The sequence below is a fragment of the Heloderma suspectum genome, chromosome Z, assembly GCF_057233095.1.
Source record: "Heloderma suspectum isolate Gila_16-S chromosome Z, 16-S_ref, whole genome shotgun sequence".
In the NCBI taxonomy this organism is placed as follows: Eukaryota; Metazoa; Chordata; class Lepidosauria; order Squamata; family Helodermatidae; genus Heloderma; species Heloderma suspectum.
This window is the reverse complement of record NC_139476.1, coordinates 8969227-8993433: the sequence shown is the minus strand read 5'-3', so window position 1 is coordinate 8993433 and position 24207 is coordinate 8969227. Positions and strand designations below refer to the sequence as shown.

At 47.4% G+C, this 24207-nt stretch overlaps 1 protein-coding gene across 2 annotated transcripts in view; it reads left to right on the top strand.

Annotated features, from left to right (window-relative positions):
- The first annotated feature begins 51 nt into the window (after positions 1 to 51).
- The window catches only part of FZR1 (fizzy and cell division cycle 20 related 1), a 34574-nt gene continuing 10418 nt past the window's right edge, over positions 52 to 24207 (top strand). The window contains exons 1-8 of one of the 2 annotated variants that reach the window (XM_084825981.1): positions 52 to 155; positions 8997 to 9155; positions 11655 to 11780; positions 14318 to 14381; positions 15137 to 15264; positions 17061 to 17143; positions 18540 to 18723; positions 18926 to 18991. In XM_084825981.1, coding sequence (XP_084682107.1) covers positions 9087 to 9155; positions 11655 to 11780; positions 14318 to 14381; positions 15137 to 15264; positions 17061 to 17143; positions 18540 to 18723; positions 18926 to 18991 — 720 coding nt within the window. In that variant the 5' untranslated portion in view covers positions 52 to 155; positions 8997 to 9086. Of the gene's footprint in view, positions 156 to 6208; positions 6732 to 8996; positions 9156 to 11654; positions 11781 to 14317; positions 14382 to 15136; positions 15265 to 17060; positions 17144 to 18539; positions 18724 to 18925; positions 18992 to 24207 lie in introns of those variants that run through there. The other variant, XM_084825982.1, reaches the window with a different exon arrangement.

Here is a 24207-nt window from a genome sequence, read left to right as displayed (position 1 = left end):
GCGGGTGGGGTTGGTGGGTGTATATAAATGTGTGTGTGTGAGAGCGAGCGTGAGAGAGACTGGGGTAGTGGGCGGGGCGTGGGGAGTGGGCGGGGCGTGGGGAGTGGGCGGGGCGTGGGGCCGGCGCCATATTGGATGGCTGTGGCTCAGGGCAGGTGAGAGAGAGCAGCGTTTTTTCTTCTCCCTCCCCCTCCGCTTTTCAGGCCCAAAGGAGGGGTCTTCTGGGTGGGGGTCTTGGAACACCCTGCAGTGGAGGGAGGGAGGGAGGGAGGGAGGGAGGGAGGGAGGGAGGGGGATGGGAAGGCCCTGTTTCCTATGGGGGTGGCGGGGGTGGCTTGCTTTACTGTAGTGGGGAGGGGTCGTTGTATGGGAGGGAAGCAGACGTGGGACAGAAAAATTGGGAAGTGGAGAGGAGGGGGGGAGGGAGGGGAAGAAGGAAATGCCCCCTTCCCATTTATTTACCCAGCCATAGGCCACTTACAGGGTAGGAAGCAGGGACTCTGTTTTTGACATGGGGAGGGTTGAAGGAGACCCCCAATCCTGCAGCAGGGCATAGGGAGGGTTGAAGGAGCCCTCTGTCCTGCAACAAGGCATAGGGAAGGTTGAGGGACCCTCTGCATCTTGCAACAGGGCATTGGGGGGGCTGAAGGGGAGCCCCCCTGTCTTGCAACAGGGCATTGGGGGGGCTGAAGGGGAGCCCCCCCGTCTTGCAACAGGGCATTGGGGGGACTGAAGGGGAGCCCCCCCGTCTTGCAACAGGGCATTGGGGGGGCTGAAGGGGAGCCCCCCCGTCTTGCAACAGGGCATTGGGGGGGCTGAAGGGGAGCCCCCCCGTCTTGCAACAGGGCATGGGGGCGGGCTGAAGGGGAGCCCCCCCGTCTTGCAACAGGGCATGGGGGTGGGCTGAAGGGGAGCCCCCCCCGTCTTGCAACAGGGCATGGGGGCGGGCGGAAGGGGAGCCCCCCCCGTCTTGCAACAGGGCATGGGGGTGGGCGGAAGGGGAGCCCCCCCCGTCTTGCAACAGGGCATGGGGGCGGGCGGAAGGGGAGCCCCCCCCGTCTTGCAACAGGGCATGGGAGCGGGCGGAAGGGGAGCCCCCCCGTCTTGCAACAGGGCATGGGGGCGGGCGGAAGGGGAGCCCCCCCCGTCTTGCAACAGGGCATGGGGGCGGGCGGAAGGGGAGCCCCCCCCGTCTTGCAACAGGGCATGGGGGCGGGCGGAAGGGGAGCCCCCCCCGTCTTGCAACAGGGCATGGGGGCGGGCGGAAGGGGAGGCCCCCCCCCGTCTTGCAACAGGGCATGGGGGCGGGCGGAAGGGGAGGCCCCCCCCGTCTTGCAACAGGGCATGGGGGCGGGCGGAAGGGGAGGCCCCCCCCCCATCTTGCAACAGGGCATGGGGGCGGGCGGAAGGGGAGGCCCCCCCCGTCTTGCAACAGGGCATGGGGGCGGGCGGAAGGGGAGGCCCCCCCCCGTCTTGCAACAGGGCATGGGGGCGGGCGGAAGGGGAGGCCCCCCCCCCGTCTTGCAACAGGGCATGGGGGCGGGCGGAAGGGGAGCCCCCCCCCGTCTTGCAACAGGGCATGGGGGCGGGCGGAAGGGGAGCCCCCCCCCGTCTTGCAACAGGGCATGGGGGCGGGCGGAAGGGGAGCCCCCCCCCGTCTTGCAACAGGGCATGGGGGCGGGCGGAAGGGGAGCCCCCCCCCGTCTTGCAACAGGGCATGGGGGCGGGCGGAAGGAGAGCCCCCCCCCGTCTTGCAACAGGGCATTGGGGGCGGGCGGAAGGAGAGCCCCCCCCCCGTCTTGCAACAGGGCATGGGGGCGGGCGGAAGGAGAGCCCCCCCCGTCTTGCAACAGGGCATTGGGGGGGCGGAAGGAGAGCCCCCCCGTCTTGCAACAGGGCATTGGGGGGGGCGGAAGGAGAGCCCCTCCCCATCCTGCAACAAAGCAGGGGGATCTGTGCTTTCATGCATGGACGGGGAGCATGTGGCCCTCCTCCGGATGGTGTTGGACTGCAACTCCCATCAGCCCTTGTCAGCATAGCAAATCGCAAGGCATGATGGGAGTTGCAGTCCAGCAACATCTGGAGGAGGGCCTCATGTCCCCCATCCATGCGTTAACGCAGTGGGAGAGAGTTCTCTGGAGGTGTTCATTTGGAGGGGGACCAAATTAGGAGAAGGAGCAAGCAGGAGTGGGGGTTGAGGGAGGGGTCCTTCCTTTCCTGTAACAGAGGGGCTGTAGAGAGAGAGACCCTTGCTTTACTGCAGTGGGAAGGCGCAAGGGTGGCTAACGCAGGACGGAATTGGATGGTTGAGAGGGAGGTGGGGAGATGACCCCTCTCTGTTTCTCCCCACCATCCAGGTGAAGGTGGGGTTTGGGTTTTAGAGGAGGCTGGGGGAGGGGGAATCTTCCCTTTTGGGGGAGATCTTCAAGGGAGAGGGTGCTATGGGGAGGGAGCAGTTGGTGTTTGAATGATTAGGGTGCTCATTGGAGAAGAGACAATATTTGGGGGCAACAGAACATGTAAACAGTATTTGGGTGGGTAAGAGGTTGGTGTTCCCATTTATCCTCCTCCTAGTGCAGGTGAAAGTAGGAATTCTGGGAGGGGGTGACCAGGAGGGGACCCCTTCCTAAATTTGAGAAAATCAAATTGTGAGGAATTTGGAGGTATGTAGCATTGCTTTAATGCAGTGAGGACTATTGGGGCAGCATTTTGGGATGTGAAATTGTACTGCAATTGGGTGAGTAATTGTAATGAGAAGAGCAGTGCTTCTCATTTTGAGATCTTAGTTACTGGGAGCAGGTTATGGAGACGGCTTTTTTTGCCCTGGGTCAGCTGAGTTGACCCCTGTTTCAGTGAGGGGTCAGGGAGATGCACATTGCAGGAGGCAGGTATGTATTGGCAGAGACAGGAGTCAGGGACCAGTGTGCTCTTATAGAAAGGGAACTTTAGGTGGGAAGGGATAGGTTATGGGACCCCAAACTGCGGGGCTGGACAATTGGAATGGATGAAGCATAGGGGAGCCCTTAATTTGGAGACATGGATTTTATTTTGACTTTTTTGAGGGGGGAACAAGTTATAAGGGAGGGCTGCTTATTCATAGCAAAGTGACTTCTTGGTTGTAAGAGTGAAAATTTGTATGTGGGTGTGTGTGTTGCAATTGAATAAGTGGGTAGTAAGGGGGGGATTGTCGAATTGAAGAAATGCGCTACTGGAAGGGTGGGTTATGGGTAGGCTTACCATACATACAGTTTTAAATGGGACAGTACCGGTTTTTCATATTTCCCGACCGTCCCGTCGTTTTAATATAAATGTCAATTTTGTCCCATTTTTAATTTTTTGTAAAAAAAAAACCTGAACGCGTTTATCACAAGAGTCTATGCTAATCAATGCATGCAGTAAAACTACTAGCCTGACGAAAGAGGAAGGTCAATTTACTTTATCCAGTCAGGGCCAGGCTTCTTGAGCTAGTGACGATCAGACGCCGCCCCCTTGCTTGTCTGCAGTGGTGGGGAATTCGAGAGGCGGTCGCTAAGCCCCCTTCAGCGTGTGGGAGCCAGGAGGGCGAGTCTTGCTGTTATTTCTACCATCATTCCGCCCATAGAGATTCTTTCTGCCCTACATTCAGTTTGATTCGGACTTTTCAGACTCGTATTTCGGTTCAACAGGCTGTTAGCTATTTTTTTATTACGGCGGAACACTCTGCTGTAATAAAAACCCTGTCTCGTTTTTGTCATCCCAATATCCCATTTTTGTCTCAAGGAAATATGGTCAGCCTAGTTATGGGGGTATTTACAACTGAATAGATGTGGAAAGGTTGATACTTGGTGGCTACCTGAGTTGGCAGATATAAGCTTAGGGATATTGATTAATGCGTAGGTTCTCGAATACATTTGAAGAGTGTAGTGTGTGTATGTGGAATTCTTTTTAGTGTGGGTTGGAGGAACCGTATACCTCATTTTTGTGGGTAGGCAGTCAGCTGTGGGTGTTTGTTTTCGTGGGTAGATTATGGGATGTAGTTTTCATTGAATTACATTTTGAATCTGTTCTCGGGGATTTTATATGGTTGAGAAATGTATAATTTCATGGGAACTATATTTGAAAGCAAGGGTGGCTGGGGCGGAGGACGGTGAGGCATTGCCGCAACTGAAGATGGGAGGTATTAAGAGAGGAGATCATTCTTTTGGCTTGGGGTGTATTTGAAGGATGGTTGATTAGGGTTCTCAAGATATAGATGAAATATTTCTGGAAGTTTTGAAGCCAGGGTGGCAGGGGAATGGGACTTTTCTTATTCAGCTTTTTTCAGGGAAAAAAAGAGAATTTGGAGGGAAATGGAAAGATGTGGGGTTGGATCCAGATCTAAGCTGGATCAGCTTAGATCTGGATCCATCTGAATCTAAACTGGATCCAGTTTAAGCTGGTAGGACTTCCTCAACCCCTCCTTCCCATGGCAGCCTCAAATGCTTCATAAACTCAGGAGACCCTGCTGAATGGGGTGTGGTGGATTCCCTAAAATTCAGGTGAAGGGACCTTCTCTGAACAGAGTCTTTGATCTCAAGGGGGCAGATGCTGGGTCCAACCCATGCAGCACTTAATTTCTTATTAAACCTAAGCTTTAACAGCGTTTCTAACTTAGCATATAAAACTGTATTATTTGGCATGTTTATGAAGAGCAATTCTGTGCATGTTTACTCAGAAGTAAAACACACCCTGGTTAGCAGACCTTACTCCCAGGCTGTGGCGGGGGCAGAAAACTTTCTGGGAAATTTTTTGGTACTTCATCTTTTCCCAGAGAAATTTTTCTATTTCATAAGTTCATTAATAAAAATGAATGTATGCCAATTGCAAGCACAGCATCAGGCAAGCTAGGCCGTTTCAAAGTTGTAATTGATGCTTTTCACATGATTATCCTCAGCATGTATTTGAGACAATGCATATATATATGCCACTGAAATGCACGTATGGCTCAGAGTGAAATGGAATGAATAAATAGTGACAGTGAAACTAAAGGTGCCCTGGCAACCTTAGTGGAAGAGAGATGAATTCTATTGAAATAGATCAGTGGTTGTCAGCATATCATGCACATTTTGGGGGGTTCTAAAATTAATGTGTCATAAGTTTTCAGTGCCTTTGTTTTTTTCCCCTAAAATTTACACAGTGTAAGAGAAGTGTATGTTATTGTCTTTAATTTTTTTTACAATTATTCCAGTAAAAATGTATATATAATATCTTTCATTTTTTTGAGTATTTCAGGTCCAATACTTGTATTGGGACAAAAAAATTAACACGGGTTCCTTTTTTAAGCTTTGTTTACTAAATACAACATGCTGAATTAGAGCCTCATGTGGCACAGAGTGGTAGGCGGCTATATAGCAACCGAAGCTCTCCCCACGACCTGAGTTCGATCCCAGCAGAAGCCGCGGGTAGCTGGCTCAGGTCGACTCAGCCTTCCATCCTTCCGAGGTCGGTAAAGTGAGGACCCAGCTTGCTGGGGGAAAGGTAGTCACGACTGGGGAAGGCCATGGCAAACCACCCCGCTATAGTCTGCCACAAAAACACTAGCGCAAGCAGTGTCCCTCTAGGGGTCAGTAATGACCCGGTGCTTGCACAGGAGAAACCTTTCCTTTCCCCTTCATGGATCACTGCCCCTTCATGGATCACTGCCTTGTTGTGGCGAAGGGGCTTGCGTAACTCATTGAAGCCATAAGCTATGCCGTGCAGGGCCACCCAAGACGGACAGGTCATGGCAGAGATCTGACAAAATGTGGTCCACTGGAGAAGGAAATGGCAATCCACTCCAGTATTCTTGCCAAGAAAACCCCATGGAACGTATCACAAGGCTAAAAGAGATGACGCCGGAAGATGAGCCCCTCAGGTCGGAAGGTGTCCAATATACTACTGGGGAAGAGCAGAGGGTATTTCCAAGTAGCGCCAGAAAGAGTGAAGCGGCTGGGCCAAAGCCGAAAGGACACTCAGCTGTGGATGTGTCTGGTGGTGAAAAGAAAATCTGATGCTGTAAAGAACAATATTGTTTAGGAACCTGGAATATAAGAGTATGAGATGGCTAGATAGCATCGCCGACGCAATGAATATGAACTTGAGCACGCTCCGGGAGAGAGCGCAGGACAGGAAGGCCTGGCGTGCTATGGTCCATGGGGTCACGAAGAGTCGGAGACGACTGAACGACTGAACAACAAAGGGCAGGGATGGGCATTTTCCTATGCAGATGACCGTACTTTGGAATGGAGTCTTTTTTACAAACTGAACATTTCTCTATAGGAAGCTGCTTTATACTGAGTCAGACCATTGGACCGTCTAGCCCAGTATTGTCACACTGACTGAGAGCGGCTCTCCAGGGTTTCAGGCAGGATTCTTTCCCTGCCCTACCTGGAGAAGCCGAGGATCGAACCTGGGGTCTTCTGCATACAAAGCATGTGCTCTGTCAAACTGAGCTATGGCCCCCCCTAAGCCAATGACCATAGGCAAATCAACATAATTTGCCCTGGGAATTTTTTCTGGATTCCCCCCCCAGAATTGAATTGACTTTTCCAATTCAAAATGTTCCAGAAAACCCACATCACCGCTCCCAGGAAAGCATGCATAGTGTGTCATCATCTTTGAGGGGAGAGGTGAAAAGACCAACTACATGACGGGGTCAGGTGGGAAGAATAGCAGATGCTGAATACATCCAGGACCTCCCAGCTAGATCAGGCATCATCCGTTCAGGTCACAAGGTAGAGTGGAGATGGCAGCATCCTCGAGGTGCAGAAATGCATCTTGAATTTAAGATTGTATATGTCTCAACCAGTCGCTGACTAGAGGATGCTGGGAGTTGTAGTCCAACACATCTGGAAAGCACATGGCTGAGGAAGGCTGGCCTCCGGTATACAAAGGAATTATTATTCTCTAATGCTGTAGATTGCTTTGCATAAAAATCTTCATACTACATGTATTGAGCGAGGGGAAAGTGCTTTACTCATTCTGAAAGAGATAGTATTGGAGTGTTTCCCCAAATTTCTGGGTTTTCCATTGGCAAAGATGAAAAAAGTCCTCTGTGGGGTGGGGGTGTAATAGGGGAAAAAAATACATTTTTCATTCCCTCACTTTCCAAGCTGGTCTGTGGTAACTTAGTGCATTCACAAATGGAGAGGTGTGCTGAGAGGGGCAGATGGTGTTGAGGGTTTTGCACCAACAGCCACAGAACCTGGTTTGGGTGCAGAACACGGCTTAACGAATCTTAGTTCTCATTTTTAAAAAGCAACACCAAGCGTCTGGCCCTTGTGGCTGTAAGGCCATGCTTGAAATGTTGGTGGTGGTTATGGCACCATCAATGTGCATGGAGCTTTACAAAATACAAGTACAGATCCCTGCTCTGCTGAAATTACAATCTAAAATTCAGCATTGGAAAAACAACAAAAGAAGGGAAGTGGAGACAGGTAAATGTGGAGTGGATATGCAACTGTTTCAGTAAAGGTACGTAAGCGTAGCTTTACATGGCACGTTGACATTTCAGAAACAAGAAAGGGGTTGCTGAGGAAGATTTGCAGGGTCTTTTGGTCCTAGCTCGTTGTCCCTCCCCACATCTAGCAGAAGAGGAATAAATGATGCAAAATAAGGTTTAGTTTTGTTTTAAGAAGCCTACAGCAGGACCAGGCAAGAGTGGGCAGAAAGTCGATCTCCAGATGTTTTGACTTGAGCTCCCAGCATTCCTGACCATTGGCTGTGCTGGCAGGGGCTTCTGGGAGTTCAAGATCAAAACATCTGGAAATCTGCCTTCTGCCTGCTCATGGGCTACAGGATCCAGCTCTAATTCCTATAGGAGTTTGATTGCGCAACAGTCTTGTGGGGGAAAAAATCTTTCCCGTTCTTAGACATCGGGATAACTAGACCTCCAGTGCTAATCACATATATGAAATTGCAGTTTGCACATTGCCTAAATCTACTTCCAGAGCAGGGGTAGTAACCTGGTACCCTCCAGATGTTTTGAACTACGACTCCCATAACCTCAGCTAGTACGGTCTAGTGTTCCTGCACATTTACTAGTGAGAATAACTTTTCAATAAGGCCTTTCCCGTAGCAGGCAACACCTTTCACTACACACAGGAACGCTGCCACCAGGACCTTTAGCTCAGGTCCATGTGAGGACACGCTGGCTTTTATTCTGACCTGTATTATTCTCTTTATTACTTTACCCTTTTGTAAAGTAATAAAGAGCTGTAGGCTTTTATAAAACAAAGAAATATTTATTATTTACAGCATTAAGATGTTAAACAGTAAATAAGTCACTTTAAAAGCCTATCTGTCTGTCTATCTCCTTTCCCACACATGCACACTTAACTACCGCTTTAATCCTATACGCACACATCCTAGGCACTATCTCTTCACACTCTGTCTTTTCACAGACCGTAACGAAACCCTGTTCATTCCCTATCTCTATCTAAATTATATAAGCACAGCTCCCTGTTTATATATCACATACCATTTCACCTCCCCCCCACTCAATCATCTCAATATGCAAATACATTCTACCTCCTATCACTCATCCCACTTTCATTGTAGATCTACTTACCATAAAACATCGAATCATAACATTAATACACATATGTGACCACAGATTCATAACATATATATGTGTGACATCACATTTATATTCTGCCTTTTTTCCCTCTTGCAAGGAACCCAAGGTGGCTTATGTGATCCTCCTCCATTTTATCCTAACAACAGCAACCCTGTGAGGTAGGTTGGGCTGAGAGTCTGGGACTGGCCCAAAGTCACCCAGTGAGCTTCCATGGCCAAGTGGGGACTAGAACCCAGATCTCCCGGCTCCCAGTCCAACACTCTCACCACTACACCGTGCTGGCTCTCTCAGTTTACAAAGATTGTCACCTAACTCTTGAAGAGGAGTTGGATGGAGAATGCACAATAATTGCTTGTGGTTGTTTTAGTCTTTCAAAAGCAGCTGCTCAGTACTTGATGTGTTGGTTCTCCCTTTGTTGTAGCATACTGGTTACACCCTCATCTCTGAACAGAAGGTCCTGAGACTTATAAGACACCTTGACTTTTCCTCCCTTTGTCCCTACGTATCCGCCATGGATCAAGATTACGAAAGGCGCCTTCTCCGCCAGATAAATATCCAGAATGAAAACATGATGCCTTCTGTAAGTGTATTATTATTTTTAAGCATTTGAAACCGTACACAGTGCTGCACGAGGAATAAAATAAGACTGTGACCTTCTAGAATGGTTTATAACTTTAAAAGAGGAGCATGACGCAGAAGGAAGAGACAGTGGAGGGAGCAAGGAAATTAGCAATTTGGGGTTGGATGTATGTTTGCTTTACAAATGGCCAGGTGGAATCACCACTGTTCTGGTAGCCCATCTCAGAAATGATACCATAGTCAATGATGTGGGGCAGAAAATTTTCCAGGGCTTTATATTTCTCTGGAAAGCATTCCATTTCAGAAGTTCATTAGTAACAATGTGTGCCAATTGCAAATACGGTATTAGGCAAGCCTGGCTGTTTTAAAGTTGCAATTAACGTTTTTCAGGTGATCATCCTCAGCAAGTATGTCAGACAATACATATATGTCAGTGAAGTACATACATGTCTCCGAGTGAAATGGAACTAATAAATAGTGACAGCGAAACTGAAGGCATTCCAACAACCTTAGTGGAAGTGGAAGAGAGTTGAATTCTGTTGAAATAGGAGTGGTTGTCAGCATACCATGCACATTTGTTTGGGTAGCTAACATTAGGGTACAGCTCTATGGGATTGCCACCCACTATACAGAAGCCTGCGATCTCGGAGGCTTCTAAGTATCCCATGCCCTGCCAGGCTGCTGCCAGCAGGGCGGGAGTAGCATTAGAAGCAATTTTGGCCTCTCCATCTTACCCTTTTTTAGCTTTGTTTACTGAATACAAGTAAAATAAACATGTTAAATTAGATCTGTCTAGTGCAGGAATGGGTAACTTGTGACTCACCTGTGACTCCCAGCTTTAGAATCATAGAACAGTAGGGTTGGAAGGGGCCCATAAGACCATCGAGTCCAATCCCCTGCTCAGTGCAAGAGTCCAAGTCACAGCATCCCTGACAGCTGTCCAGCCTCATCTTGAATGCCTCCCATGTGGGAGAGCCCACCACCTCCCTAGGTAATTGGTTCCATTGTTGGATTGCTCTAAAAGTCAGGAAGCTTCTCCTGATGTTCAGCCGGTATCTGGCTTCCTGTCACTTGAGCCCATTATTCTGTGTCCTGCACGCTGGGAGGATCGAGAAGAGATCCTGGCCTTCCTCTCTGGGACAACCTTTCAAGTACTTGAACAGCGTTATCTTATCTCCCCTCAGTCTTTAGCCAACATAACCAATGGCGAAGGATGATGGGAGTTACAGGACCAAACCTCTGGAGGGCCGCAAGTTGCTCATACCTGCTCTAAGGCATCGGAACATTTTCTGACGTGAACTGAAAATTTTCCTATGCAAATAAACTTCATTTGCATTGGAAGACTTTCTGGAAATTTTTCCAGTTCAAATTTTTCCGGAAACCCCACATCCCTGGATAGAAGCAGTCACGCTGCCACTGCGTAGAAATTACTGCTTATGTGGAGAACAGGTCTAATCTACTGCAGATGTGTGAGTTACATAATTCAAGTATAATGACAGCCCTGTATTTTCAAGACATTTCTCCTTCCAGAGGAGGGTGGGGGGCAGATTTCACCAGCCCTGACAGAAGCCCTTCTCAGCTGTTTCCAAAGGTTGGGGGTACTGACCAGCTGTTGTTTGCCCTCTCTTTCTCTGTGCAGTTGCTCATTTTTTAAAAGAGGGAGACAAATAAAACCAAAATTATTTTCCCCATATAAGCAGCACCATATAAGAGGGTGATTTGGGGTGGGTGAACTTGAGTTACAAAACCAGCTCTAATACTGCCTTTGCAGTCCCTCATCTCCACTCCTATGTCATCTTTCTCGCCAGTGAAGAAAGATGCTTTCATGCAGGTATCTACAAATGGTAGATTTCTTGGATTTCCTTTAACAAATCCACACATTTTAATGAATCGGTACAAAATGAACAAGGTTCAGGCTCAGTTAATCCTATCTACAGAAAGAGCAGCCTGGGAAATGTGAATCTTTAAACAGGTTTTTAGAACAAAATGCTTTACATAGGAACAAAAAAATGTGCTCCAATGGTGAGCTGCTTAATGGAATGATACTATTAAATGTGCAATATGAGATGTAAGAGAAATCTCTATTGCACAGCCCTGCGTTTTTTCTCTCATCTATTGACATTCAGTCTGTAAGGGACCCTTGCTCATAGTTTTGCACAATCATACATTTATACAGAAGTCAGTCAGTGCATATAGGATTGCATCCTTTCTCTGTAAAACATCATGTTAATGGTGCTATATAAATTATAATACGAAAGATAAATTCTGCGAAATAAGAAAAACTATGCAAATGTGCCCAGCTGACATCCTGTTATACAGGTTCTGGAATCCAGCTTTTCTTCTCTGGCTACAGAACTTTGTGTTCGTTTCTGCACATCACTAAGCATAAGTAAAATACTGTCCCAGTGGAAAAACCATCCCCCCCCCCGATATTTTGTGGGTCATCTTTATGTGTTTGTGATGGCTGCTTTCTCCCACCTGCCCCCTTTCAAAATTCCAGGTTGCAGATATGAGGAGAACTCTGACGCCTTCGAACTCCCCTGTCTCCTCCCCCAGTAAACATGGTGACAGATTCATTCCCTCCCGAGCTGGAGCAAATTGGAGCATCAGCTTCCACAGGATAAATGTGAGCATTGCCGCAAAACAACTTGGCTTGTAAGGGTAGAGGGAGGGAAAGATGCCTAGAGACAGACTCTAAAATCCAAAGTTTGGAAGCATAATAGAAGGACAGAACTGCCTTCTCCCATACGAGATCTTGTAGCAATGATCAATAGGGGAATAGGAGTTCCTAAAGCCAGCTTGCTGTTCATACCAAATACTCTTAAGATAGACCCACTCCTGTAACCTATTAAGAAGATAGGTAGTATATATTTTGGAAGGCATATCCAACAGACTAAGGGCGCAATCCTATGCATGTTTAGACAGAGAAAAGGCCTACACTGCCAGCATGCCCCAGCATTGCTTGCTGTGGCATGCTTGAATTGTCTATAATTCTGAGGAAGAAAGGGATTACCTTTTTTAAAAAAATAGAGTAAACCACAGACAGGTTCCATCCTGGAGGAACGAAGTCTGTTGAATTAACGTAGGTGAATAATTTAGCAAGGACAGAGCCTCACCAGTTGGAATACATTTTAAACCATTCTGGGGGCAAAAGCCTTTTTTGACCTTTTCAGACCAATCAAACATTTGACCGTAGATGAAATTACTGGATCCCGACTCCTTGCTCTACAAAGGGAGAAGAAAGTGTTGAAGAGCTATGTAACTGACTAAAATAATTAGTCCAATCATCAATAGAAATCTGAGTCTCAGTAATCCCTTTTACCTTGGTCAAACCATAGGCAGCAACATCCCCAAAAGTGCACTCATTAATTTCAGTGGTAGCTGAACCCAAGGCCTCCCGCTGGGTTCCACTGTATTCTAATTTTTAAAAAAAGAATAAGGCATTTATAGAAGGATCTAAATTTAATAACTAGTAGAGGTGCTACTTCTGTTTTCAATTTAGAATGTTGTCTAGAAAGTGTAGCCAGAATTTTCTTAGCGATCTGGCAATTTGTCGCAGCACAAAAAGTTGAGCCAGGGTTCTAATATGAAGTCCCAGGGGTAGTGAAAGAAAATTTCAGAATATCTACTGGTACATAATTGAAGGGGAATATTTTCCTAAGGGTCAATAAGAACGGAGTAACATCTATTCTGTAGACCGCGTAAGATTAATCAAAGTATGGGAAAGGTCATCTTGAGGTGCAATTGCTCGGAAGCTTCTGAGACTCATATGCCCCACCTGGCTGAAGCCAACAGGGCGGGAGAAGCAGAGGAGGCAGACTTTGCCTCCCTATCCTCTGGTATCCTTTATTTTTGCTAGACGGGCTAGCGAACACACCCTTTCCCCCGACTTTCTGAGGCTGGAGAGGCAGCCAGCACAATTCACTCCATAATGGCTGCAAGGGCTTGCAGGCAGAGGTCAGATCTCTGACTCCCCCTTCCAAGTTCGGAGTGCTGTCTGCGGTCTCGAAGGGGTTTTCCGAGCCATCGTATGGTCCCTTGGACACTTGCCCGGCCAGAGACCATAGAATTTCTCTCTGATTCCCAAAGAGCGTTCCATTACAATTCTGATGATAAACTGACTGAGATCCAGCAATATTAAAGACAAAAGTAAGCTTAAGTTGGTAATGATCATAGAATCATAGAATAGTAGGGTTGGAAGGGGCCTACAAGACCACCGAGTCCAACCCCCTGCTCAGTGCAGGAATCCAAGTCAGAGCATCCCTGACAGGTGGCTGTCCAGCCTCATATTGGATGCCTTCAGTGTGGGAGAGCCCACTATAGGGTCCAAAATATCTCTATTATAGATATTCCCTATTTTATATATTTATATTTATAAATACAACTAGTCACAAAATTAGCAGTTACTATTTATTTTATTTACAGTATTTATACACCACTCCATATCTAAAGTAGGTTTCAGAGCAATGAACATAAAAGGTAAAATAGTAAAGGAATAAAAAGATTAAAATGCCAGATTAAACTTAGGCTTTTTAAAAACAGAATGCCAATAAAAAATGTGGCTGATCAGTTAAAGAATGCCTCCTGGAACAGTGCTGTTTTCAGGAGGCGCTGGAAACAACACGGGGTTGGCACCTGCCTGATCTTCAGGGGCAGGGAGTTCCTCAGGAAGGGTGCCACCACACTGAAGGCTCTTTTCCTGGGGGACTCCAGCTGGGGCATGGATCCATGTGGAACCACCAGGAACATGCCCTCCGATGACCTCAGTGACCAGGCAGGTTGGTAAGGGAGAAGGTGCTCTCTCAGGTATCCTGGTTCCAAGTTGTTTAGGGCTTTGTACACTAGTACTAGAACCTTAAACCTGGTCTGGTAGCAAATAGGTAGCCAGGTAATGATGGCAGACAAGTTTGAGCTTGTATTTCCCTTGTTGATTCAGATAACAATCCCTATAAAAATGTACCAGAAGGAAACAGTCTTCCCAATCCATATATCGGGAAGGGAGCCCTGTGGAATGCAGCCTGCAGCAGGGATTCAGGGGACAAAAATGACCCCTGGAAGTTGCCCACCCTGCTTTTGGCAGATGAACTAAAGAAGAAAGGGTGCCCAGAACAGGCTGGGGATTCTGAAAACAGATGCATCTGTCCCTGTTATCTGTGCTTTCAGGAAAATGAAAAGTCTCCAAGTCAAAATAGGAAAGCAAAAGATGTCACCTCGGACAATGGCAAAGGTAGACATCAACTCCTGCCTCTTGTTTGCATGTCTGTATTCTCTCAGGGTGAATTCTGGTAGGTTGCATCCAGGCATCTCTTATTTTGTGTTAAGCCGCGGTGCTTCTAGTTTCCTGTGGAAGGTGCTATCTTGGAGGAAGGTCTCCCAGTGTTTATCATCTTGAGATAGCTAAGCAGGATCTTAATATTATTTGCCATACACCTTGTTTAGAGAAGGGCAGGAAGATTAATAAGTTCTACCAGAGGTAGAATCAATTTATCAATTATTAGGATAAGCATTCTTCTGTGAAATATTGCATAGGAAATATTGGTTTTACAGATATTGCATACAGTTTTCCAAATAATATTGTCTACTGGTCGGCTTGAGGAATATATTGTTAGGTCCTTAACAGTGGAGTTGTATACATCTCTACTTAGAAGTAAGCCCCATTGAGTTCAGTGAAACTTAATCCAAAGTAAATGTGAAGAATTGCAGCCCAAGAATATTAACTCTAATATTGGTAAGATGTTAATATTCCTAATAATATTACACATTTAAAGTTTTAAAACATGGCATGTTTCATGACTAGATTATTGTATTACTAACCGTACCTTACATTTTATTACCGTCACCTATTCTGTGTCTTACAAACTTCCTATGAGTATATATTCTGCATCTATATTATGTCATGTTTTCTCATTTGTAATTTATTACTTCTGTTTAAAAAAATTAAACATCTTTCATAAGGCTTCTTCACGTTTCTTGACCATGCAGATGGACTAGCTTATTCAGCCTTGCTAAAGAACGAGCTCTTGGGAGCTGGAATTGAGAAAGTGCAAGACCCCCAGACAGAGGACAGGAGGCTGCAGCCCTCCACACCTGAGAAGAAGAGCCTCTTCACAGTAATATTTATTTTCATGATTTATATTCTGACTTCCTATAAAACAATACAATACCATTTTGAAATTGTACAATTAAAATTACATTAAAATGAAAGCAATAGACAAGACAGTAAAATGAAAGCAATAGACAATAATAAAAAGGAACAAAAATATATTTAAAAAACCCACAATAGACCAAAAAAATAAACCGTACAACCACAGAGATAATCTTAAAAACCAAAAAAAAAACCCAAACCCCACACAGCAGTAGGAACATAAAATAGGAAAACCAGGCAAACTGAGGGCCTATTCAGCTATGATGTCCAAAAGCTAAAGACAGGCTTATCTTTGAGGATCATCCACCATACTTCTGATATTGTACTGTGCCCTGAATCAGATAAAAGGAGCTCCCCTCCCCCCCCCCCAAAAAAACACCACATCATGTTAGTCAGGGGATAAGAATGCATGTAAAATGAAAAAAAGTAATGGAATGATGGAAACTAAAGATGTCTTCTAGCAGGTTATAGTAAAAACATGCATAGAGTGCTTTACAGAGTAGAAGAGGAGAGGTCCCTGCCTCAAGGAGCTTACAATCTAAACTTTGGCACAGTGGAAACACAGACAAAGGGGAGGCAGAAGGAAGCAGGATGTGTCTGTCATCCCAAGAAAAAAGCCCTCCTCCATGCCTGCAGAGATCTCACCACAGTAATTAAGGGAACCTGGAGTTTGGCAGCACCCATCAAAGGATGAGAAACAAAATGCAGGAGCAGGCATTCCTTAAGGAATTTTGCAACATTCACATATGGCACAAACAGCACATGCAGCTTTTGATGGTACCATAGAGTGCCCAGTCCAATTTTAAAAGCATAGGAAGCATGCAAACTCCACATTCATACACTGGAGAAGCAAAGCTGTCAAGCAGGCTGGAAGAAGATGCTTCTTAAGCTATTAATTCCATCCCCAGGCCGTTCAGGACTTAAGCGCTTAAAATGACTCCCGTAAACTGAACCCAGTAGTGTGGATAAATGAGAACCTTGGGTGTCTGCGTTGTCAGTCAATCTGTCTAGCTGAGGGAACCTCAACCGCTGATGTCATTTATACCGCCCTTATTGGGCGGTATAAAAATTAGATAGATAGATAGATAGATAGATAGATAGATAGATGCCTCTGTTCTATGGGCCTCATTTAGCCCAGAGAGATTTCCCGTCCAGGCCATGGCGCCTTCATGGATCCCTCCAGAGGATCCTAGGGACTCGCCCACATGGCACCTCCTGATTGGGGAGGATGCTGCACAGGCGGAGTGTTCTGGCCAAATTGGCGCTTGGAGCACTCCTCCAGACACCAGCTTGCTCGGTGCCGCTTTACCTGCACGGTGCTTTCCCCTGGCCGATGCATCAAGTGGATCGTCCATCTGGCTCATCGGCTGGGAATCCAGTGAGTTCAGGGGGCGGAACTTCAACGTCTGATGTCATTTGACTCGTAGAGGGCAGGCTAGGGCTTCATCTGGTCCATTACCCCAATTTAGTTACCCAACCCTTGTCTCACTGTTAAGTTACCCAGCCCCTGTATGCTGAGATCACACCCTATCTTCTCTCTAGACACTCCCTAGAAGAGCCTAGATTGGCCAGCAGGAGATAGGGATTACAAAGGTGGGAAGACAGACTGGATGGATCACGTCGCCAAAATGATGGGTGGGGTTTGCCGATATTTTCTTGGAGGAGGGGCAAGAGGTTCAGCACATAATTCCTGAATTTGGGGGTGATACTAATTTAGTTGCTAATTTGGGGGATTTACTTTCCTCCTCATTGTCTGTCTAGTACTCCCTCACCACGAAACGCTCCAGCCCAGATGACAGCAATGAAGTCTCGCCATATTCTCTCTCCCCAGTCAGCAACAAAAGGTTGGCTACCCTTCTGGTGATTGTGGGTGTGGGTGGGGGGGGTGGGGGGGTGGGGTGTGTGTGTGAGAGAGAGAGAGAGTGTGTGTGAGAGAGAGAGTGTGTGTGTGTGTGTGTGTGAGAGTGTGTGTGAGAGTGAGAGGGAGAATATGGGGCGAGGGTTCTCTGGAGCTATTTTTGTACCTCAGATTAGGAACTGGAAGGCTAATCGGAATTACAGTTCTGCCAGTGTTTGTAAGATGGGGGTTGGTGGTGGAGGAGGGGCTGGAGTGAAATCTACCCCCTTGAGAGATGCTGTGATTCCCCCTCCCTGTTCCACCTCCCTCCCATTGACCTGAGGGAGCAGAAAGTGGGGGGATTCTCTCCTCATCTTTTTCCTGTTCGCTTGGCGACTGGAGGGAGAAGAAACTAAAACAGAAACATGATTCATATTTGGGGTTTTGGAGGTGCACCTTTGTCTTTTATTTTGTTGTCTTCTCTTCCCCCCCCCCCCCACTGTCTTGGGCAATGCAGAAGAGGGGGGAAATGGGACAAAAGTGGCTGGATGTGCTAGCAAGGTGTGTTGGGTGGCCAGAGGTTGCCTGCTCTCTCTCCCCTCCCCACAAATCCCTTCAAATGTTGCTTGCTGGCTTGTTGGCATGGGAGGTGTATATGACTTATGAATCAGGGCAGTGTTTTGGGGAGCCAGGAAACAAAATTTCTAGGAATATTGCTGGGAAACCAGTGGTGCCGCTAGGTAATTTTAGGAGCTGGATGTGGTGTGTGTGTGTGTGTGTGTGGGGGGTGGCCATGTATTAATTTTTGAAGCATACAACAAGCGTGTCCCCCCCCCCCCCCGCCATTCCATGCTTTCAAGCTGCTTCTACATTCCTGGTCTGTTAGAATGACTAAACTGTTTGCCAAATGATTAAAAAAGGATTTATCCCAGAACATGCGGTTTTGCATTTTAAACTCAAATAATAACACCACAGTGACTACAGGAATAAAATGGAGTTTCATCTGCACTTGCCACTCTGGGTGGTCATTTGGAGGTGGGGGGGGGCTGAGCTATGGGGCCCTGAACGTTGCCCCCCAAGGTTCATCCCTAGCTGCGCCACAGAGGAAAACCCTCTCTCCATGTAACCACTTGCAGCTAACCAGCAGTGTTTATTCTGTGTGTGTCTAGAGCAAGAGGGGAGAGAGAGAAGGTATGCCAAAACATTTAACTGTTTTCAGTAATGCCACTTAACACTGGTTTCAGAAAGTATTCCTACATTTTGGCCCTTTGACCTTTTTAAAGATGATTTTCACTTTCTCTGTATCTGTAGGAAGTGATATTACCATGCTCTGGGATATGTTTGTGGAAAGAACAGCGTTTCCTTTTTCACATCTCCTTCTCCCCCCCACCCCCAAACAACAGCCAAAAGTTGCTACGGTCCCCTCGAAAGCCAACAAGGAAGATCTCCAAGATCCCATTTAAAGTTCTGGATGCCCCAGAGCTGCAGGACGACTTCTACTTGAATCTGGTGGACTGGTCATCTCTCAATGTCCTCAGTGTCGGCCTTGGGACTTGCGTCTACCTCTGGAGTGCCTGCACAAGCCAGGTAAAGGGGTGGGGGCAGGGATGGGGAGAGGGATATGAATTTCTTCTTAAAGTATCTCCCCTTCTTCTCAAGGAATTTGTGCTGCACATGAGGTTACATGAGGGAGGTTCCCGAGTTAATACCGAGTGCCCTTTTAGCAGTGCCGTTGTAGGACTCCCTTGCTGATTCCTGTTTCTCTGGTCTCTCCATTTTTTCCCTCAAGGTGACTCGGCTCTGCGACCTCTCTGTGGAAGGCGATTCAGTTACCTCCGTGGGATGGTCAGAGCGGGTCAGTATCCTGCTATTTGAGACACATGACAAAACATTCCGGGCCACGTTGTAATGGTCGAACCAACTCTTTGTAAGAAGTGTGCTTGGAGCTCTTCAGTTCTGCCCAAGCACAGGAAAAGTGCATACTGCAACGCTAGACATGAAATAGAGTTTCCCAGTTCGGTGTGAGAAGGTTACGTCTTCACACTGGGTCTTCACACAGCCCAGGAACGGCAGGGGATTACGTGACAGATCTTCTGCCTAGCAGTTATGATCCATGGCTCCTCCTTTAGGTTGTCCTGGCCTATCGCCCAAGACAAAGCTGCCTCTCCTGTGCTGTCTCTTCCTCTAGCAGCTCAGGCTTTTTAGCAGCACAACCTCTACAACTTCATACCCTACTTTGACCTAGATCTCCTCTGAACCTTGTTCTTTCCTCATTTATTTTAAAATACAATTTACCTCTTTCAGCTTGTCCTCTTCTCCATCTTTCTGTCTTCCATCCCCCTCTCTTCATCCATGTGGCACCAACAGGACAGAAGGCAATGTGCAAGTAGACAACACAGGCAGCTAGGCTTACTAGAGTCGTGAGGAGTCCAAACCGCTCCCAGACATCTCAAAAAAACCTCGCTTGTAGCGCTATTGTGGACAACGCAGCTACGGAGGGGGAGATTCTAGAGGAAACCTTTGGTGAGCTGGGACATGTTCATGGCAGTTTTGCCACTCACCATCACACTGGATGCAGATGCTCTGAGGGCCTATTTACAGATTATGTGGCCAATACTGCATTGGAGTTGTTGGACGACATTGTGCTTTCCAACTCCCGGCACCAGGAAAGTTTTGACTTCAGACCCCTCCAGCGCTGGCACAGCTGCCAGAATACCTCCCAGGCCCAAGATCTTCCCGATCCGCTACGTAAGATCCCAGGTGGAGATGCAGTCTCGTCAGACCAGGAACAAGGAAGCCATCTCAGCCAGCCCCCCCAGCTCTTCCCGTTTTTTGTCCCCAAATCAGGCACCATCTTTAGTGACCTACACTATTCTAGATTATTTATTTAGATCTTGGAGCGGTGAACAGCAGACAGGATAATAGGATAAAAACATCATGTTAAAATTAATATTTTAGAGTGTTGGCTAGAGTGTTGGACTGGGAGCTCGGAGAGCCGGGTTCTAGTCCCCACTTGGCCATGGAAGCTGACTGGGTGACTTTGGGCCAGTCACAGACTCTCAGCCCAACCCACCTCACAGGGTGGTGGTTGTGAGGATAAAATGGAGAGGAGGAGGATTATGTACACTGCCTTGAGTTCCTTGGAGGAAAAAAGGTGGGATATAAATGCAATAAATAAATAAATATTACTTGAGCCCAAAGGCAGTTTAGGTTAGGGATGTATGAGAAATTCACTTCCGTTCATTCAGTGTCAAAACTTGCCCCATTCACAACCCCAAATGGGAGCACATTTCTCAGCCAAAGCTTGCACATTCCTGAGCTTTGTGATCGATTTCGATGGATACGTTTGCTAGAAAATTGGGCACTTAAAAAACGGGGGCGGGGGGGGGATATGCATTTTCACACATTAATCTGTATGGGTGCACTGTTAAAAAGAAGAAAAAAGTGCACTTCTCCTGTTCAGGGGAAACAAAGAAAGAAATAATGCTCATGAGGTGTAAATTGGAGAAGCTCAGGCCTTGCTGATTCTCACATTTGCAGTTCAGGCACCCAGAACTCTACAGCATTTCCCCAAGACTGCCAAGTTATTCAGTTGCTGAAGAAATGACTTGCATACGGATTAAACAGGCGGTCCTCACTGAGCTCACGGGCCAGCTTCAGCAGGAGCAGGAAGAGGGCAGAGCAAGGAAACCCTGGGAAAGGATTGGATGGGTGCCATCTTCAGCTGCCTCCGTCTTGCTTGTTCCCAGACCTAGACAGAAGACATAATGGCCCTGTTCAGACATCACGCTAAGCCGTGGTGGTTAGGAGTTTTGAGCTAACCATGTTAGCTTAACATGATGTCTGAACAGTCGTCTGCCCCAACCACGGTGGCTTATTAACCATGGACTAACCACATTCACTGACTACTTGCTGCAAGGTGGTTAGTGGGCTCTACCATGGCTTAGCGTGATGTCTGAACAACCTCTGTGGTTCATTGTCAGCTGCCACAGAGCTCCGTGGCAAGAATGGCCAAAGAAGGAGTAACACGACAAGCACCAAAATGGGCGACCGCACAGAAGCCGCTGGGATGCATGGCCACCCATCCGGAGAACTGCAGGCTCCTGCAGGAGGAAGGGCAGTTAGAGAATGCTTAGTTTAACCACATTGTGGAACATGGTTACCTGCACATTTGGCAGTAGCACTTGCAGTTGGTTAGCGGTAACCACCATGCACCGTGGTTAGCCTAATGTGTGTCTGAACAGGGCCACTGAGTCAAGCTGGGCCATAAGCACACTAACCTTGAGGTCCCCAATTTGGTAACTGTAGGCATCACTGTGTTTTGAGATATCTCCCTTGGCACCCAGCAGGCTTCCTGTCCCTCCTTTTGTTTCTTTGTTTGAATGGGAAGCTGGCATGCTACAAAGCCCTGGCCTCCAGCACCATCTTTATTTCCAAAAATGTCTCTGGGTCCCAAGTGGGCACCTGAGGCGTTCTTAGAAAATAAAAACGGTGGGTCACCTCAGCCCAGGACTTTGTCTTGAAACCTGTCCAGCCACCCAGAAAAAAGGAAAAGGTAAGCCGGAAGAATCCAGGCAGCTAAAGCGAGGGACGGGGGTCTTTCGCCAGAGGTGTATGTGTTTTGCCTCGTTACCTGGTTTGTGTGCAAACTGGTGTGTTTCTGTGTGTGTATTTGTGTGATGTATGTTTTCCCTGGGTTTATGGGGCGAGAGGTTGGCATGGTGTGTGCTTTGCCTCAGTTTTGTGTGTGGTGTGTGTGTGCGCTTGGTGAAAATTTGGGTGTGTGGTTATCTCCGAGAATCACCAGCTTGAATTCTGTTTCATGGGTATCTTGTGGGGGCAAAAGTGTTACCTTTCATTTGGAGCTCAGACGCTGCCTCTGCCTTGTACCGAATTCCTTGGCAAAGTTACTTGTCTCTGAGCCCAATCGCTTTGCCTTCTGTGAAATGCATTGTGGAGCAAAAACCTGGGTCCAAATGCGTGGTTTTGTGTTTGGAACTCAGTCTCCAGCTCTGCCTTGTACATAAGTTCTTGTACAAGTTACTTTTCTTCTAGCCTCGCCCTGTGTTGATGCCGCTTATGGTCTGGAGCGGTACGGTCACTTCGCTTTCATGAGCTTCATACAAGAAGGAAAAGGCCCCTCCCTGTTAGCTGGTTTTGGTTCTAGAAACATTGCGGCTGCTCTGGATGCTGGCTGAAGTTTCTCTGGAGTTGTTGCTCATAAGGCTAGGCTAGCAATGGCTTTTGGCATCGGGGAGAAATCCTTGTTGCTAAAACAATCTGGTGTCACAATGCGTCCTCGACTGGGCCCTGGTCTGATGGTTCTCCCTCTTCCTCCTCAGAAGTCACCTCTTCTGAATGGGCCAGTGGGGATCCACTTTCCTAATACTGGACTGCAGATGATAGTCTTGTGGCTGCACCCCTTCCCCAGCACTTCGGAGTGGGGGTGAGGTTAGGCAGGGGTCCCCAGCCTTTCTAGGTCAGTGGGCACATTTGGAACATTGAGTGTTAGCCACAAAATGGCTGCTGTAGAGGGGCTTGCCTGTTCCTAAAATGGCTACCATTCAGCTGGCTACAAAATACTTGCTTCCCAAAAGGCAAAACTAGTGAGGCTGAAAGAGAAGTCATCTGCCCAAGAAGCCAAGTACAAGGAAGAGGTGGGGCCTGAGCTCCAAAATGCAAAACCACTCTTTTGAGCCCAATTAAAGATGGCCTTGGAGGGCAGCACTTCATTTTGCAGCATGCCAGGCTCTCGGTTAGGTGTTCCTTAAAGAAATAAATAGAAATCAGAACAGGCAGGGAGCCTGGTGGGTGCAAAGAGAGATGTCCATGGGCACACTGGTACCCACCGTCACCAGGTTGGAGACCCAGCATTCGACATAAGATTGCTGCCTACGCATCTGCACAGATGATATTTGACAGGAGGGTACTACAACAGGTGGTTCCCTTGGGTTACAATTCAGCCTTCAAATTACCTGCCCTAATTGCTTTTAACTATATCCCTTAAATATATCCCAGTGTTGAATGCCTCTTCGCACCAGACTGGGAATGGAACATTGGTCAATTGCTGCAAAGGTTCCTTGTGGTTTGGTGTGACAGGCATCCAAACCGCACCTTAGTTGCTGATTTAACTATTACAGCCTTCCCTGGCTCGCTGGTTGATGAAGCTGTGCTGCCATGCTCCTCAGAGAGGAACAAGGATCCCCATCTTCCTTCCTGCATATATCTTTTCCCTTCTTTTCCCTACCCTTAGGCATGATGGCCCCAGAAAGGACAGCTGTCATGGGGACATCTGGCACCTTGAGGTCCTCCATGGTTTGAAGTGCTGAGTAGAGGCATTGGGCTATGTTGATGCTGGAGGGAGGAGGAGCTTTGGATCACAACTACAGCAATGATCTGTCACTTCCCATTGTTGGATGACTCTGTCACACCAAACTGGAAGGAACCTTCTCAGTCAGTGACCAAAGTTCTGTTCTTTCTTTAAATTAATACAAGAACCAAAAGGCAAACAGCTCGTACTCATGATTGTCACCGTATGCTTGAAAGCACGTGGTGCTGAAAACCCGCCAGTCAGAGAAGGAGCTTGGCAACATTTTCAGCGCCCTTCATATTCCTCCGTGTTCCTCATGGCTAAACTTATGCTAAAGGAGAGACTGAGTAAATCTGTTTTAATCTGTTTTTTAAAAAAAGGGCTACGGGGGAAACGGTGCCTTTAGGAGTGAAAGGTGGGGTATTCAAAAACAATTACATTTGGAGAGGGTTCAGATATGTGCTCTCTCCCCAAATAAAGTTTTTGTATGCAGAAGGTCCCAGGTTCAGGCCCCAGCATTTCTAGTTGGAGGGATCTTGTGTAACGGGGCTGGGAATGTCCTCTCACTGCTCCTGGACATCTCTGCCAGATGGACCCCCTGGGCTGACGCAGTATATTGCTCTTGGGGCCATAGCTCAGTTGTAGAGCACATGCTTTGACAGCAGAAAGTCCCAGCTCCAATCCTAGTTAAATTCAGTCTCCTGTTAAAGGATATTAACTCACATGTTCCGCCTTGAGTAGAGGATGCTGGGCCAGGTGGA